General features: G+C 45.6%; 1 protein-coding gene across 1 annotated transcript in view; it reads left to right on the top strand.

Annotated features, from left to right (window-relative positions):
• Positions 1-422: 422 nt before the first annotated feature.
• The window catches only part of LOC126516922 (von Willebrand factor-like), a 142611-nt gene continuing 126253 nt past the window's right edge, over positions 423-16780 (top strand). Inside the window, exons 1-2 of the mRNA XM_072289094.1 lie at positions 423-447; positions 3364-3559. Of these exons, the coding sequence (XP_072145195.1) occupies positions 423-447; positions 3364-3559 (221 nt within the window). The remainder of the gene's footprint in view (positions 448-3363; positions 3560-16780) is intronic.

Raw genomic sequence — 16780 nt, 5'->3', positions numbered from 1 at the left:
CCAAACGATTTGTTCGCAGTTATTAACAAGGAAACTATCCACAATTTCTAACGCACTCGCATGCATCTGCATGTAACCTGCAACAACGCATGGCCATGAATGCCACTCAGACACAATTGGCCCGGTAAGGTAGCCAGGGCTCCTGTGTCTTCGCCTCGGAAAAGATCTCAAGCTCAAGTCTTTCGAAAATTTTCACAGCGGAGTGCAGGGACTCGCCCTTAAGGTACATCAACATTGCTGATGCCTGCTTCTTTACAGAGGCAGTCTTGCGGTTGACAGGCTTAACATTTTTGCGAACGTCAGTCAAGGGCTTTTTAGAGTATAATCCACGTGGTATGAACTCAAACGAACCCCTCTTGTCTGCCACAAGGAGACTCGCTATCGGAGTTGTATATGTGTACAGGGAAAAAATCTGCTGCACCATGTCGATGCAGAGAGACAAGACAGGTCAGTCCTGTCTGAAAAGACAATCAGAACGTGTGTACGAAAGCGTAGAAAAAAAAATTGCATGAAGCACAGTTTTGCCAGAGAAACCATCGCCTCACGCATACGAGCGTGCCGTGGGCACAACGCATGATAAGGCTGGAGGAGACTTCAGCGATACACAATGTGACACGTAGCGTCTCGACAAAGCAGACAAGATGCGAACGCAGTGTATAAATACGGGGGACACTGGCTCAGTCCTTGTAGGAAAGTAGCCATCATGCAGCTGAAGGTTCTAGTACTGTTGGCAGGCGTCATTGCACTTGCGTGTGGTAAGACCAAGTTTCTTCTGGTTTCTTTTTACTGTTTCTCAGGCTGCCAATGTATTCGTTTCAATTTTTTTTTCAACCTTGTCTTTTAGCGGTTATTGTTCCTGGGGCTGATGCCTGTTCTTTCACTAATTGTCGAAACCAGTGTGAATGACTGAGAACCAGTTAATGAAGTAGCGCGATTGGTGAATTACCCGTGATGTAGCTGCCTGTTTTGGTGATCTTGCAAAGGCAACGCGTAACGTGATGGATGGAAGTATTTATGTAAATGGACTGATAAAACTACATCGGGTCTCCTAACATATTTGCAGAAAAAGAACTTGTAATATACATGCAAAAAAAGGAAGAGCTAGTGAGATGGGCAAAGAGGACGCGAAAATCGACATCTCAAGCAGCGGCTGACGAGGGCGACCGGAAACGCAGGCAAGCACAGAAGCACGTGTAGAGTTCGTTCAACTGTGCGGCCCTCACTCTGCCGGCCCTCTAACTGTAAGCACGAACTGAAACGATGTGAATACCCTGCGCAGGTCTACCGAAAGCTACTAGCGCCATCAAGCCCGAGTAGTCTGCCCCGATGCAGGGTGATCTGTAAACTTGTCAGATTAAAAAAAAAAAAGCGCACATGCTGAACATTTCCGTGTTCCCTTTATCAGTGGGCGGAATAGTACACTACTCTTTTTACTTCAGATAAAGAGTGGTCGAACAGGGAATATGCCTCTGGAGGGATAGTTTTGACAACGGGACTTCGCGAAAACATGGCTCTAGCCGGAGGCATTGCTCATTCGGCCACTGTTAATCACTTCAAGTTTGTGGACATTTGTCCTTTCTGGACGTCTGAGCTGTATGCTATTGTAACCAATAGAGTGAACTATTTAATTGATCAAACTTCATTATCAAAATGCGATGCGCTGTTGCGACCATCGGTAAATTCAGGGCACAGGTGGGGGTCAGAGGCTCGCCCAGACGTCGTGATGCCCAGATGTCAACTGCTTTTTATTTCCATGCTAGCGCGGCCTCGTGTTCTTCTTCCGTGCATATGATTCACTACGAAAGACGCGAAGAGAGCGTCGTCTGCTTTCGCGCCTGACATGAAGCAAGTTCCGTTGGCGATGGGCATCTAAAGAAAAGTAGTGCCTGTAGTCAAGGCAGTCATTGCTCACGCGCTCCAAAGAAGTTGGGACGAATGTGGCAGCGAAAGAACTTACGACGAAAAAAAAAAGATCTGTGGATTCCACGCACTATGGCAATTGGTGCATGCGAAGGTTCTTTGATGTAAATGCTAGTGATATTGCGTATGTGTGGCGTTATTAAATGCTAAATTCATGTAGATGCTTTATTTTGTTATGTAAGTGGTATGCTGACGTCATGCATGTGACCACGTTGCTTGTGTTTACTTAATACATGAGAATGAATCTATTTGACTTTGCTCCTTGAACGATGTGTCTGAGGTTCACTGCTTCGCACTCGATGATAATTTGCACCTCCCAATAAATAATTTGATAAGTGTCTTCTAGGGTCACATTTAAATATATGAGCCGCACCCGCCGTGGTTTCTCAGTGGCTATGGTACTGCTGAGCACGAGTTCGCGGGATTGAATCCCGGCCACGGCGGCCGCATTTCGATGGGGGCGAAATGCGAAAACACCCGTGTACTTAGATTTAGGTGCACGTTAAAGAAGCGGAGGTAGTCAAAATTTCCGGAGTCCTCCACTACGGCGTGCCTCATAATCAGAAAGTGTTTTTGGCACGTAAAAACCCATAATTTAACTATATGAGCCGCAGTCGTGGCGTATGAGCCAGCGCTACTACGCAAGTGCTTCCTCTCCAAACTCGGCGAGACAAGTCGGAGAGAGAGGCAAAGAAGCTAGGAGAATGGACAACCGGGCCAGTTGGTATAGATTCATGTGTGTTCACTATGGATTCACGTGTTTTCATGTCTGGATCATTTATTCGCTTTATGTCTTTGCGCTTCCAATCGACCCTGAAAGAAGCTGGGTTCGCACGCTACAGCTTAGTGACTGCAATGTAACAGCGTTATTAGGATCAGCCTACCCCTGCATTTAATTGTAGGCGTTTAAAGGCCCGAAGCTGCGTTACATGCGGCGAGAGATGCCTTAGTGGGCCGCTCCTGCTTAATTTTGACCAGCCACAGGGTTTGTTCTTTCACGTACGCTGTAAGTCTAAGTAGAGGAGCATTTAATTACGTTAAAACACAATTAAATGCTCGAATTAAACGCCCCGCTATAAGATGTATCGATGTGTTGGCCTGGACTTCCGCGCATACCTGAAGCGTACTCGCACAGATGCCCCCATTCATGTCGAAGGTCCCAGACGAAGAGCAGATGATGTTGTAATCCATGCTGTACGTTGCGTTGTCGAGGCTTTGGAAGAGTTTTGTGTCTGATATATGTAATGTGCGATGTGGAGCTGCTGAGCAAACTCATGGACTCGGGGCCACGGAGTTTGGTGAACTCTATCAAAAACAACTGTTTCTCTCGTTACATTCCCGTCGTGATATGGTCGCGGCAGCGGGTATTTATTTGATCTCAAGACCCTGTGGGTATTCAGGTGAGAGTTCATACCACTGTGTGTTTTGCTTCCCTTTACAAAGCACAAACGACGCCCCAAGCCTGCGGGGAGAACGAGACATGGAAGGAGTGCGTGAGCAGCACCTGCGCTGAAGGCACGTGCGAAAAGCCCGTCGTGGGACCCGCGTGCACTGCTGACTGCCGCTATGGCTGCTACTGCGCCGACGGCTTCTACCGTCACCTAGGGCATTGCGTCCGTCTGGATGAGTGCCCCGGACACTAGGTACCTGAATAGACGAAGTTCTGTTGTGACGTTTCTTCATAGCACATGTTGTTTAAAAACAAAGGGAGTACTGACAACATTATTTTGCGCGAACAGCCAATTTAAAATTTTTTTATTCCCTATTCCTTGAGTAGGTGAAGTAATACTTTCAGTCTGCTTGGGAATTCCCTTTCTCGGTCGAGGAGTGCGAGGATTCTCGAATGCAGACATAATATACGAATCGAGCAGCTACTGTACCTTGTTGCATAGAGACGAGAGAATGAGTCTTGCAGATGGTGAAAGAGAAGCGAAAACTTTATTCGCCACTTTCTTAGACGGTGGCGGCGCCACGCGGTTTGTTTATGAACAAGCGACGCGATGTTCGGCGTTGGTAGAAATGGCGACTGCTTCGTTTTCTGGCACAGAAAGAAGTCTGGGCAACATGCCTATCAACGCATTTCTAAAGTGGCAGAAGGAAGGGATCTTCAGACAAAGCAGGTATTGGTTTGTGGATTGAATCATCGATAAAGAAAATATTTATCAATTATCTAGTGAGACAGAAAAATCCGCACGTGGTTACTAGACGCAGTGTGCCTCGTTGCATCACGAAAGGTCCGCGTTCAAGGAAGCCGTTGCATTATTCCTAGTCTCAAGCGCCAGGAAATTTCTTTTTCTGTAATCCGTGAACTTTGCATCTCGGGCAGTCGCTGTATCCCCATATTTTTGTCTGGTTTGCTTTGCTGATGGGGCCCTTTTTGGTCTCCCTGCCCATTATTTTATTTTTCCTTGCATTCCTTAAATACCGAAACCGCCGAACCGAAAAAAAGAAGCAATATTTTTAAATATTGCTATTTTGTCCTTAGGCTGGTTCGGTTACTGGTAGCCAACTTCTTGTCCGAGTCTTCTGCTGTTTCCTGACCAAGGGAACCCAGTTAAAGCACAGTTGCCTCCAGAGTTGCTTTCCTGTTCAGTCGCAAAGTGCAAAACACAATTCTTTGACTAATTTGCTTACACACTGGCCAACTCCGCTTCGCCATTTTCGTCTTCGCTTTGTACTTCTTAATATAACACATGCAGAGTTTGACAGCCCTCGACCAATACTGTAGTGAACTAAACGCCCAGCAGCGGAGTACAGTGCAAGAAAAAACGTAAGAAAGCGCATTATCGAGAACGTTTTTTTTCACTTTGCTTCCACTTTACTGAGTCGTGTGGGCAATCATATCATGCTTTGTGAGAAACTGCCGTCAATCATCTCGTGCTAGCGACGCGACAGTCTGCTGTGTGCAGTATTTACAATTTTATTCACTTAAGTGCTACATGTGGGTGCATTATGTATCCAAGGTTTCTTCAGTTACAGGAGAATCGTATCGCTTCCCAACCTACACAACAACGCACATCGGAGGGGAACTGCAATGCAAGGAACTGCGGTCTTCTACTAACGTACATGTCCCGCCAGTGTCGCGATCATCTCAACGACCCCCATACGATATGCGCAGCCGCATCACCTATTGGGAACCAGCGCTAGTGTGTTTAACGAACACCTAGCACCCCCTTGAGGACATCACTTTCATATTTTAGTCATACAAGCAGAAGAAAATTGCCAGCAGCGGTGTAAGGCGGAGGACGCGCCAAATTCGCGACAAACAGCTTGGAGGCCGTCGTTATTGCTGTGTGGTCCCCAGTCACAGCCACAATTAAATCTTCAATATAGCCCTATCATTACAGTATTCTTTTGTCAAAATGGTACGAGCATTGGTTCATGTAGGGTAGGCGAGCCGGGTCAGCGCAGTCGTGGGGCCTTCGATCGCACGCCGTTTGAACTATTTCAACAGCTTCTCAGATGAAACAGCCACGTGAATTTATTGAACGTGAAATTAAGTATAACTGGGAAGAGGTTTCAAATGGTAGAATATAAAGCCGGATTTTTCTCTGTATTGCTAAGAGCAATATCAGTACCATCCCGTGTTTGTGTTTGCTAACATGTATTAGGCATCTAGACTAGCGTTTTCATGTTCATTACGTTCTTCTCTCTGGCACGCGCGATCAAGATAAACTTCTTTTCCTTCTTCTTCAGGCGGCAGACGCCAGCTACCAAAAGCGGGACCGCATTAAAGTACGTTTCAGTTCCTCAGTACACGACAGTTCTCTTCCACCTTATACGTAAGCCTGGTAGTAGACTTGAGTGCGACGAATATCTCGTGGCCTTGGCTCTGGAGGCACGATTATGCTTGCCCCCTCTGCTGCTGTTCCGGACTTGGCAAGGAGGCAGTGGGCACCGGTTTCGAAGTCTCGTGTCGGCTGTCATTCAATGCCGGCTCAATTGTGTACGGTGCGGGTAGCTTGTTGTTACGGCCACCTTGCTTCTCACCGATTAGGGGCGCGTTGCTTCTTGCAAGTTCCTTGATGCCAGCTTTGAAATGGACAAACTCTATTTCATTCTTGACACCAGGACTGAAATGGGCAAATTCATAACATTTGATTAACCGGTTCAATGAAGCTTCGCTTCACATAGATGCCAAGGTGTGCATGTCATCTCCATAACTTTTTGTGCCTCGCTTGCTTTTGTCCCTTACCAAAGGCACCTGTTGCACCAATGCCTTGAAGTTGCAACCTGACACCGCATCCAAACTTGTGGTCTATCTTGGAATACTTGAGAGGTTTGGCGATTCAAGCTATCACTGTCGAATACGAAAACGACAGAGCATGCATACAGAGGTTGTATGTCCGTACGGTGACAAATTTTAGTGCAATAATCGAGGGTACTTAGAGATTTCGCTCCTTGTTGAGCCGGTAGGCATTTGCGACGTTGCTTCGCAAAAGCAATGCGCAAAGATAACACATGGAGGATGCCCAGCAACATTTTACTTGCTTCTGGCTCCTGACTGTAATCTTGTGGTCATCCCTCTTGTTTTTGAAACTCCCTTTTAGTTGTGCACATACTTGAACTTTTTTCGCTGAAGACAAAGAAAAGGCAAGGTATGGATAAACGGAAAGTGGGTGAATATATAATGGGTATTGCTAAAATATGCGCAAACGCTTTAGTAACGTTTTTCATCCGATGAAGAGGAACAATACAGATGTTTTAGCACTTCACATGTATTTTATCAGTGCAGTTATATGAAGCTCAGTTAAGAATTCGGAAATGCAGGAGGTTTCACAGAAATAAGTTTCAATATCGTTAACGGTATTGATTTGTGAGAGACCAAGATTATTCTACGCGGATCCTCTCCTATGTTTAGTGAAGGGGCTTGGAGAAATTTTTAATGCACGATAGCTATAATAATGTAGTAGGGCGCTTGTGCACACAATAAATTTGTCAATATGCTTCGGTGTTTGTGGTGTAGTGAAGTTGTTCTTTCCGGGGTGGTTTGGACGAGTTATGAGCAAAAGATTTCTCAGTAGCCTATGCACGTGACTTATGTGTGTTCATGAATTTCATCGGTTGGTAACAACAATTGAGTAATTGGGCATCCTTTTATATATTTACAATGAAGGGAGACTGTCTCTTACATGGAAGACAAGTGTTGAATAGGTATCGCTATATTTTTTATTGAAATAAGAAAACGTGTTTTAGTCACCTATAACGGCGACGGCTACTTCTATTTCCGTAATAATAGTAATAGTGAAAAAATAGGAAAGCTATTGCGGAATAACAAATAACAGCACTGATTCGGAAAAACTTGAGCGGAGTGGGAGAAGAAAGCAAACGAATTCCACAGATAGTCCTCGACACAGGGGAATGTAGAGACAAAAGGCCGAGGACACGTTGCACAACACGCTATACTGAGTCCCTACATGTATGCGTATAACGAGTTCCGAAGATGTGCGCGAGGCCACGACGCGTTTCAAGATGAACAGGTCCACAGAGACGGATACGGGTACGAAGAACTTCATTAAAAGGTTCCCCAGAAGCGCCGCCCCTTAGGGCGGCACAGTGGGCCGCTCCCACGTGGGGACAGTTAGGCCTAACTTGACCGCCGCATCGTAGGCTCTGTGGACAGCCCAAAGCTGACGGTGGTAGCTCTAGATGGCCGAGTTACACTTTTGTTCAGTGATGTCCCTCTCCTCTCGTAACGAGGGACACCGCCAGAGCATGTGTTCTAAATTGCATGTCCCCCCGCAGCTAGGACACTGCGAGCTCAAAACCTCCGGGAATAAACAGTGCATGAAGGCCAGACTAGGATAAGAGCTAGTCTGAAGCATCCTAAGGGTTATAGCTTGAGGTCTTGTGAGCTTATTATGTGGTGGAGAAAAGATTCTTCTCTCCAGATAGAAATGTTTTGTGAATTCATTAAAGGTGAATAGACTCTATCGCGGAACTCTTGGACATTGGACTGTCACAAGGCTCCTCCTGCGCGGAGAGTGAGTACCCGCGCCTGGGAGTGGGCAATGTCATTGAGATTGGTGAGCGAGTCCAGATTTAGGCCCAAGTGTGCCGGAAACCAAGTAATCGTATGTGGAGTGATTGCCCTGTTCCTGAGAATACTATGGGCCTCTTTCGCGATGGAGCCCGAGACGAACGCCCCGACTGCCGATCTAGAGCCTGTGTATATTTGCGTTCTGTTCTAGTCCAAAAGAGCCAAAGCAGCAGCAACGTGCTCCATTTTAGAAGAAGTGGTCCCGGACACCGAGGCTGTCGAAACAGCCTGGCTTCTGTGATCACTATGACAAAGTGAGAGGAGCGGTGATATTGAGCCGCATCCACAAAGCAGGCCGATTGGGGTTCGTCCTTGATCTTCTTCAGGATAGCGATCGCCCTGGCCCTACGCCTTCCCCCATTGTGCTGCGGTTGTACATTGCGAGGGATTGGCGCAACGTAAATGCTTTCTCTTTACTCGCCAGTGATTCAATGCCTTCTCTCTTCAGCAAGTACTTGGTCTAGGTCCAATATGGCCAGAATTCTTCTCCCCGCCGAAGACCAGGACAGCCGAGCCAGTTGGGCCGATTCCTGCGCCTCGATATTCTCCTCCAATGAATTATGTGCTCCGATTTGATAGAGGCGTTCTGTACTGGCGGTCATGGGGACGCCGAGTGCCTTTTTGATGCTTTTCCGAATGAGGATGTTCAACTTCATTTTCTCAGAAGTGTCCCAATTGTGAATAGCTGCTGTATAGATGAAGTCACTCATAAGGAAGGCATGGAAAAGCCTGAGCAGGTCCACAAATGAAGAAAAAAAAGAACAGATAGCATAATACGCACATAGCTAATCACGACTGTGAGGCGAGCACGAGACATGAAACATGTACCCTTTCAGCGCCTAGGTGTGGGCCATAAATTCCTCAACCTGCACACGGTAACAGAAACAAAACGTCTGCATTATTTCCATAGTGAACATTATCAAGCGAATGACGCGAGTTCTTGCTTTTCACATAGCGCTCATTGTTCTCTTCGCAGGCACCTGGGGTCGACAATCGTGGGCGACGGTGGATGTTAATGAGCAAAGGAAGTAAACAGGACTACGAGAAGAAACAGTATGCCGAAGCCTCTAGAACTGCAATTGGCTACAGATAAATAAAAATGTTCTTTTTTTCGAAATGAATGGAGCCTTCAAATAAAGGGAGACGCTCCTTATTGCAGGTATTCCGAGTTGTTACCACAGTATTTATTTTACCTTACATACAATCAATGAAACGCTGGGAAAAGTTTTGGACATAAGCATCCAGTGCTTCTAATGGCGGCGAGATAAAAACTGACGCGGCAGCGTCAAGTTCACCTTACATTTACGTTAAGTTTAACAAACGGGAGGACAATTCATGCAGACCGTTAGCAGCTATGCTTTACGCTCAGTCCTTGTGCTTGAAATCAGGTCTTTTTGGCCTGTTTGAGAGAGTTAGTGGGGATGACAGATGTGGCATTCGCTACACAGAAACTGTGGCAGTGCTTTATGAAGGTCAGCAATGGGGAGTGGTGTGGGCGTCGTTTCTTACTATGTAAGTAGCTTCTCTTAACGGTGGGTGATCCCTCAGTCTCTGCTTGGAGATGACAATGTCATTCTGAATGCGGAAGCTTTCATTGGAAGCAACATAGTTGGACCTGAGACAGTGCGCTAAGAGAGCAATGGCCTTGAAGTCGTCAAGGCAGCGTGACTCATTGCAGCAGGAGCACGCGCTCGTGTTTATACATTGTTATGACTACAGTAGACAAGATGCCGTTTGTCACGCGCAAGAGTAGCATGCGAGAGCTACGCTGGGAAGATAGCCGGAGAACGGTTCCCGCGAGACGCTGCGCGCTTCTAATTTTCCCGTAACGACCCACCTTCGTCAGAGAAGAAGCGCCATAAAGGGAAGAAAGAGTTGTCATTCGAGGGGAGGCTGAGACGACGCGAAGGACTCGTGGACGTTTCCTGGATGAAAGCCGCAACAAACTGGTGCCTGCCCTCTACTGAGAAGCAGCGGAGAAGACCAGTTGGGAGTAAACGATCTCCTCTCCCATTCCTACGGTCAGAACCTCTCCGCCTTCGTACGCGCGGGAACTTGGGGGGCGGGGGGGGGGGGGGGGGAGTCGTCGGTCTGATATTCCGTCTGCAACAGTGTTTGTGCTTCTTGATTGGAGGTCGTACTGGTGGGGTGTGACCTGTGTGTGATTGGCTATTGCCAGCAGGGATGGTTTGAACAGAGGTCTTATAATGACGGTGCGGAGAAAAAAGAAGCTGCTCTGTGCCATGGAAACGAGGCTCATCCAGACACTCGCTGCTCAACACTCGATTTTTTCTGTTTTTCAAATCAAATCAAATCAAATCAAAATCACTTTATTTCAGGGCATTTCCTGCGCAGATAGAGACTAAAGGCTGAAATAGCCTGACTGGGCCCCTGCCCCCGCTCAGTTCATACAGCATTTACGCGTACAATGACATATACAGATGTGGCAGGTGCACATTGTTATATTGTTATTGCACATATGCAATAACATATACAGAAAGTAAGGTGCACATTATATTAAAATTACAGTTGCACTCAATGTACAGCCGATGAAGGAAGAAAAGTGACTTCTAATACATCAGATAAGAAATATGAGATGCATACATCTGCACACAGATAGATATACATATAGAAAAGGTCACACAGGATTCATGTGTTAGATAGCGAGTAGACCGTTTATCATGTTACAGATATGTAGAGAACGATTATGTACCTGTACATTGTGCTTACAAAACAGAAAATAAAGAAAATCAGGAATGTTATGGACATAGCAGAAAGTAATGTAAAACAGTCTACAATTGACATGCTGTTCTGACAAGGAACGTTTTTTACATCCTTTTAAGTTTACCACGACTGCCTGTCCAATTTATTATGTCTTTCTGTTTATTTATAATCTGTATAGCTTGATACGTTACCGATTGTTTCTTGTAATTTGTCCTAATCTTCGGAAGCCTCCTCCTATGCTGCCTAAACCCGTAATTATGTTCAACTACCTATTCAAGGATGAAAATAAGTTTTGTTCAAGTGCCAGTAAACCTGTTGGTTATCGTTTGCCAACTTCCGAGCTTCTGACTTTAACCCAAAGCCTCCGCCACGCTACCATATGCAGCCGGGTTCGAGACATAACCTTGCGCTGCAACAGCTAGTGATAAGCGGTGACATCTGAAGCTACACGAGGCAACAACGGTCGGCCGGCTGGAAGCTGTCTGGAGACATCGATCATGTGTGGGTGAGTGCTTGGCTTCCGTGATGTGAACCAGGTTCTAAAAGACGGTTAGATTTTAAATTGCTAGACAACTTTGCTGAGAGCCTATAGGTTAGGTACTTTCAGATTGTTGTTTTGGAAGTAGGCGGCACTTGAAAGAATCATGGACTTGCAGAGGCTGCAGAAGCCGGACCTGTTGCTAATGTGTGAGGAAATTGGGATTGGTACAAAGGGTTTGGCACGAAAACTGATAATCAGACAGGTAATCGTTGATTTGGGGGCCGATGTTGAGGAGCTCAGTGAAGCACGGAGACTCATCGAACAAAAAAAAAAAGAGAAAAAGGAAGAGCAGCCCAAAAGACAGCAGCAAGAACGTTAAAGGGCGGAAAAAGACAGGAGCATGATGAAACAAAAAGTCAGGAGGGTGAGATTGAGCTCCGCAAGTTGGAACTTGAGAAATAGGTTCGGCTATTGTACTCAGCATGTAGTACCTCTACTCAACAAGGAGGCAGAGTTAAAAATGTCTAGGTTCATGCAACCATATGCTGTATCAGGGGATGTCGGTATTTATCTTGCAAATTTACAAATTTGAACGAACGCGCGAGAAACTGTCATTTGAGCGAGACACATGGTCTCAGAGGCTACTGACGTTTCTGCCTTGTGAGGCAGCAGAGGTTGTTGCGCGGCTCAGTAAGGAGGACGCCGACAACTACGAGAAGGTCAATCCTTGCCTTCTCAGAATGTAAAGACAGCGCACAAGCGTTTAGGCAAATATTTCGGGGCGCCAGGAAGTCGAGGGACGCGAGCTATCCTCATTTTCTGTAAAATTGAAGAGTAAGCTTAACCGAATGGTTAAAAGGCACTGTGTCCTACAGTGACACGGACGCTATAATGGAGAGCATTCTGTTAGAGCAGTTTTACAACTGCCTCCCAGAGCAGGAAAGCAATTGGTTACAGGACCGGGGCGACCTAGTTTCTGCGACGAAGGCAGCCTGACTCGTCGAGGAGCGCGCATCGCGCCGACAGCTTAGCAGCAGCCTAAGATTTGATAGGGCCTACAATTCCACAACCAATGCGAATAATCGTTATGTGAAGCATCCTTCAAGCGCTGGAGTAGAGAGAGAGGAAGAGAAGGTCCTTTCACATAAAAATGAATGAAAGGACTACAGTGAACCGAGAGAAAAAGTGACCGACGCACAAAGGCAAAGAACGCTTTTGAGACTAGGAAGCCGCTCATTTGCTACAAATGCAATGACCCGGGTGGGTCACATAGCGGTAAACTGCACAAAGGAAAGGGTTGCATTTTCGAATGTCAATGACTGCGAAGGAAACGCCAAGTTGTTGGAGCCTTATATTCATGGCCTGGTAGTAAACGAGAAACTGTGCATAGCACTGCGCGACTCGGCGGCGACAATGGATGTTGACCGTGCATCGTATGTGTCACCATCTGACTACTCAGGCCAATGTGCATGGATCCGCCAGGTGGTGGAGAACAGAGCGTGTGCTTCCCAATCGCGACAGTGGCCATCGAGGGTGCTTTCTGTAAGCGAACAATCGAAGCTGCCGTTTCAGGAAAGCTCCCTAATGCTATCCGTACTTGTTCCCAAACTTGTCGGATACTTATTGCGGTAGAGGGACATTATTTTCGATGACCGGGTTGTACAAGCATTAACCCATTCAAAGGCGCGAGAATAGGCAACTCAACTGATTTCCGATTCCCAACTATAGGGGAAACAGCCGATAAGACTGGGTGCAAACGGATGAACGCAGTGCAGACCACCGCGATAACGAGGCCCCCGAGACCGGTCAGTCGGAGAGCCAGTCTCGCGAGCCGCAGAAGGAGGATGTCCATGTGAATGCATTATTGCCGCCAGTGTCAAGTAGTTTCACTACGCTCCTAAGTGGCAACGGTTACTGAACAGGTGGAGGGCCCAACCATTCAGGAGATCAGAGAACGGCAGAAAACGGGTACTCCAGCAAAGAAGAATGTTTCCTTCTAGCTCAGTAGCGGTTTGTTGTATCGCTTAAAGAAGGATAAGCGCGAAGCGTAGCAGATCAACTATAGTCGTTCTCTAAAAGTATCGTGCAGACTTGCTGCGGCTTTTCCATGGAAGTTCGTGGTCGTATGTCACCGTGGAACCAGGAAAACGAAGCAGAGGCTGTTACAAGAGTAGCTTTGGCCTGCATGTCTAAAGGACTTGGAGAAATTTGTGCGGTCATGCGACACATGCGAGCGGGTCGGAAAGGCGCAGGATAATTGGAAAGCACCGATGGTGTTAGTACCGATTATCACCGAGCTGTTTCAGCGGTTAGTGATGGATGTAGTTTTGTCACTTTCTGTGACAGAGACAGAGTACCCGTACATTCTAAATGTGTTATGCCCAGCCACGAAGTTTCCATAGGCGCTTGCACTTCGTGAGGTGACGTCGGAGAGTGCTGCGGATTCGCTGTTGTTGATCTTTTCCCGAATTGGATTCCCTTCCGAGATCCAAAGTGATCAACGCAGCGTGTTCACAAGCATCCTCACCACGTTATTTCTAGAGTGATGCGGCATAAAAATAGCGCACCCCTCAATTTATCATCCACAGAGCAAGAGCGTAGAAAGGTGGCATTCCGTTCTCAAGCGCATCCTTATTGGACTTTGTTATGAAACTAAGCGCGACTGAGACGCGTCCCTACCAGCAGCACGTTTTGCTTTCTGGTCGGTACCACATGAATCCACCGATTTCCGCCCCGACGAGTTGCTTTACGGTAGGTCACCGTGCTCACCTTTGTGAATGGTGCGGGAAACATGGGAAGGGCGCCGAGAATACGCTACCATGGTAAACTTTGTTTTGAACCTGTTGTAGCGCTTGCATAATGCTAAAGAACTTGTGGAGGCCAGCATGAAGTCAGCTCAGGCTCGATCCAAAGACTACGATGAAAGGACCGCCCGTCAGAGGAGATTCTGTATCGGTGACAAGGTAACGTTACTAAGAGCCTCAAGGCAAAAGAAGCTCAAAGTACAGTGCAAAGCGCCCGCTGAAGTCGTTGCAAAGCACTCTGACAACAGCTCCGTGGTGAAAACCACAGATAAACGTAAAGAGGTGCGCGTTTATCGTTGCAATTTAATGAAACCTTATGTGCAAAGACAGGCAGTGGTGAATATAACCCTAAATCTTCCTGAAGAGGTGGAGGACAACCTGGTTTTTCAAGTGGAGCGTGAAGTAGCGCTCAAGAACTCCCGAAAAGGACTGAGCAGAGAGAGGAACTAAACGAATCCCAGTTATCTGATCTCAGCGAAATTATAGCAGAATTTGACGAATGTTTTGTCGACATACCAGGTAGAACTGATCTGACTGAACACGATATTGAGCTGACGTCAGAGGTGCCAGTGCAATCAAAATGTTATAGATTCTCTCCTAGGCAGAGAGAAATGCTTGACAGTCAAGTGAAGCGGATACTCGAATTGGGAGTAATTAAGTCATCCGAGAACGAATACGCTTCACCTACGTCTACGATGATAGGACCGCCCGTCAGAGGAGATCTTGGTGGAAGCTCTGGGTAAATACCAAAAACCCGTAGCAGACTATCGGAAATAAATGCTCTCACCAAGCATCAAGTGTTTTATCTCTACTAACCAATCTTAAGATGTCATCTAGGGCCGATCGTCTAGGCTTCAATAATAAGATTAAAAAAAAACATCGCATAGTATTTGTTCCATGTTAACCGCTCTATTTTCCCAGTCACTATCAACTGGCTGCATTTCTAATGACTGGAGCATAGCTAATATAATTATATATAGGCATTTTCAAATCAAGTGACCGTGCTGCGCTTAATTATAATCCCATCTCCTTAACAAGAACTATTTGTAAATTACTCGAACATATCATACACAGTTAAGCCATCAAATTTATTGAAGACCATAACATTATTTTCAAGCAGCAGCATGGTTTTCGCAAAGGCTGCTCATGCGACACTCAACTTGCCGGATTTATTAACGACATGTACTGATGACGCTGGGTTTGAAGTTGATGCAATATTTTTAGATTTTTTCTAAGGTATTTGATCGCGTTCCACACCATAGGTTGTTACCTAAACTTTCACAACTTAACATTCACCGTAATATAATTGCATGGATCACCGATTTTCTCTCATCAAGAATTTAGGTTACATCGGTTAACAATTCTAACTAATGTTATGAGTTACGTCTGGAGTTCAAGAAGGCAGCGTACTTAGAACTTTACTCTTTCTAATCTATATTAATGACTTAACCAGGTGCGTGACGTCAAAAATCAGACTTTTGCAGGTAATTTTATAGTTTATCGATGTGTAACAAGTAACACTGATAGCCACTTGCTACAAACTGACCTAGATGCGATATGTACACGGGGTTCTAATTGGTTAATGCTAGTAAATATTTCCAAAACTAAACTTATGTCTTTCATCAATAGTCTACGAATTCCAACGACCTACTACCTTTAGAACAACGCTGTAGAACTCACCGCAACTTATAACTACCTTGGTATTAATCTTCGCTCAAAGTTATCATGGAATAATCGTATTAACTTTACTCTTGCCTCCATTAACCGTACTCTCAGACTTCTTAAACCTAACTTAATAGAAGCCCCGATGCATCTAAAAAAACTAGTGTACACCACTATAATCCGTCCCAAACTAGAGTACGCGACTGCCATTTGGTATCTAGAACAAACTTATATTATCAGTAACATGGAAGCCTTGCAAAACCGTGCAGTGCGATTTATTTTTTGAGATTATTCACGTTACACCAGTGTCACCTAATTAAAAATAAAGCTGAGTTGGACAACTTATCACTTCGCCGTAAAATTTCCCGCCTATCACTTTTCCATAAACTTTATCATCATTCTTCACTTCATGATGATTTCTTACAGTCACTACCAGTTACCTTTCCACGTCGTGACCATCCATATAAATTGAAACGCATTAATTGCCAGTCATCCCGTTATGCACATCCATTTTTGCTACGCACAATAACTGAATGGAACGCCTTACTATCAGACATTGCCTCGGAACCAGACTTAACTAAGTTTCAAGATCTAATTCGCTCACGACTTGTCGCCTAATCTTATTATTATTTTGGGACTTTACAGTGCTTCTTTTTTCTGTTTTCTTTCTTACGATGTCTGTTGCTGTTTGCTTTTCATTGCAGTTATCTTATGTTCTCCTAATATGTACTAATGTTTTCTCTGTGCAATATTTGTGATTTATCTTGTATATTACCTATGTTTTCACTCTATTGTTATTTTGTGCTTCTTTTTTCTTTAGTACGATGTATAAGCTGTGACCAATGCCCCCCCCCCCCCCTCCCACTCCCGCCATGTAATACCCTCGTAATGAGGGCCATTGGGCGTACCTTGAATAAATAAGTGTATCCAATTCCAAATATTGAGGAGAGGGTAAAATAGGTAAGTCGGAGCAGCATATGTGACTACGCTAGACCTTACTCGAAGGTACTGGCAAGTACCGATAATAGAGCGAGCCAGCAGATACGCGCCATTCGTCACACTAACAGGCAGCTATCAACCGACAATGATGAGCTTCGGACTCAAAAATGCTCTCCTTTGTTTTTCACTCCACATTGATAGGGTTCCAAA

This window comes from Dermacentor andersoni, chromosome 1 (assembly GCF_023375885.2).
Source record: "Dermacentor andersoni chromosome 1, qqDerAnde1_hic_scaffold, whole genome shotgun sequence".
Classification (NCBI taxonomy): domain Eukaryota; kingdom Metazoa; phylum Arthropoda; class Arachnida; order Ixodida; family Ixodidae; genus Dermacentor; species Dermacentor andersoni.
Note: the sequence above shows the minus strand (reverse complement) of the source record. Positions and strands in the feature narration are given on the sequence as shown.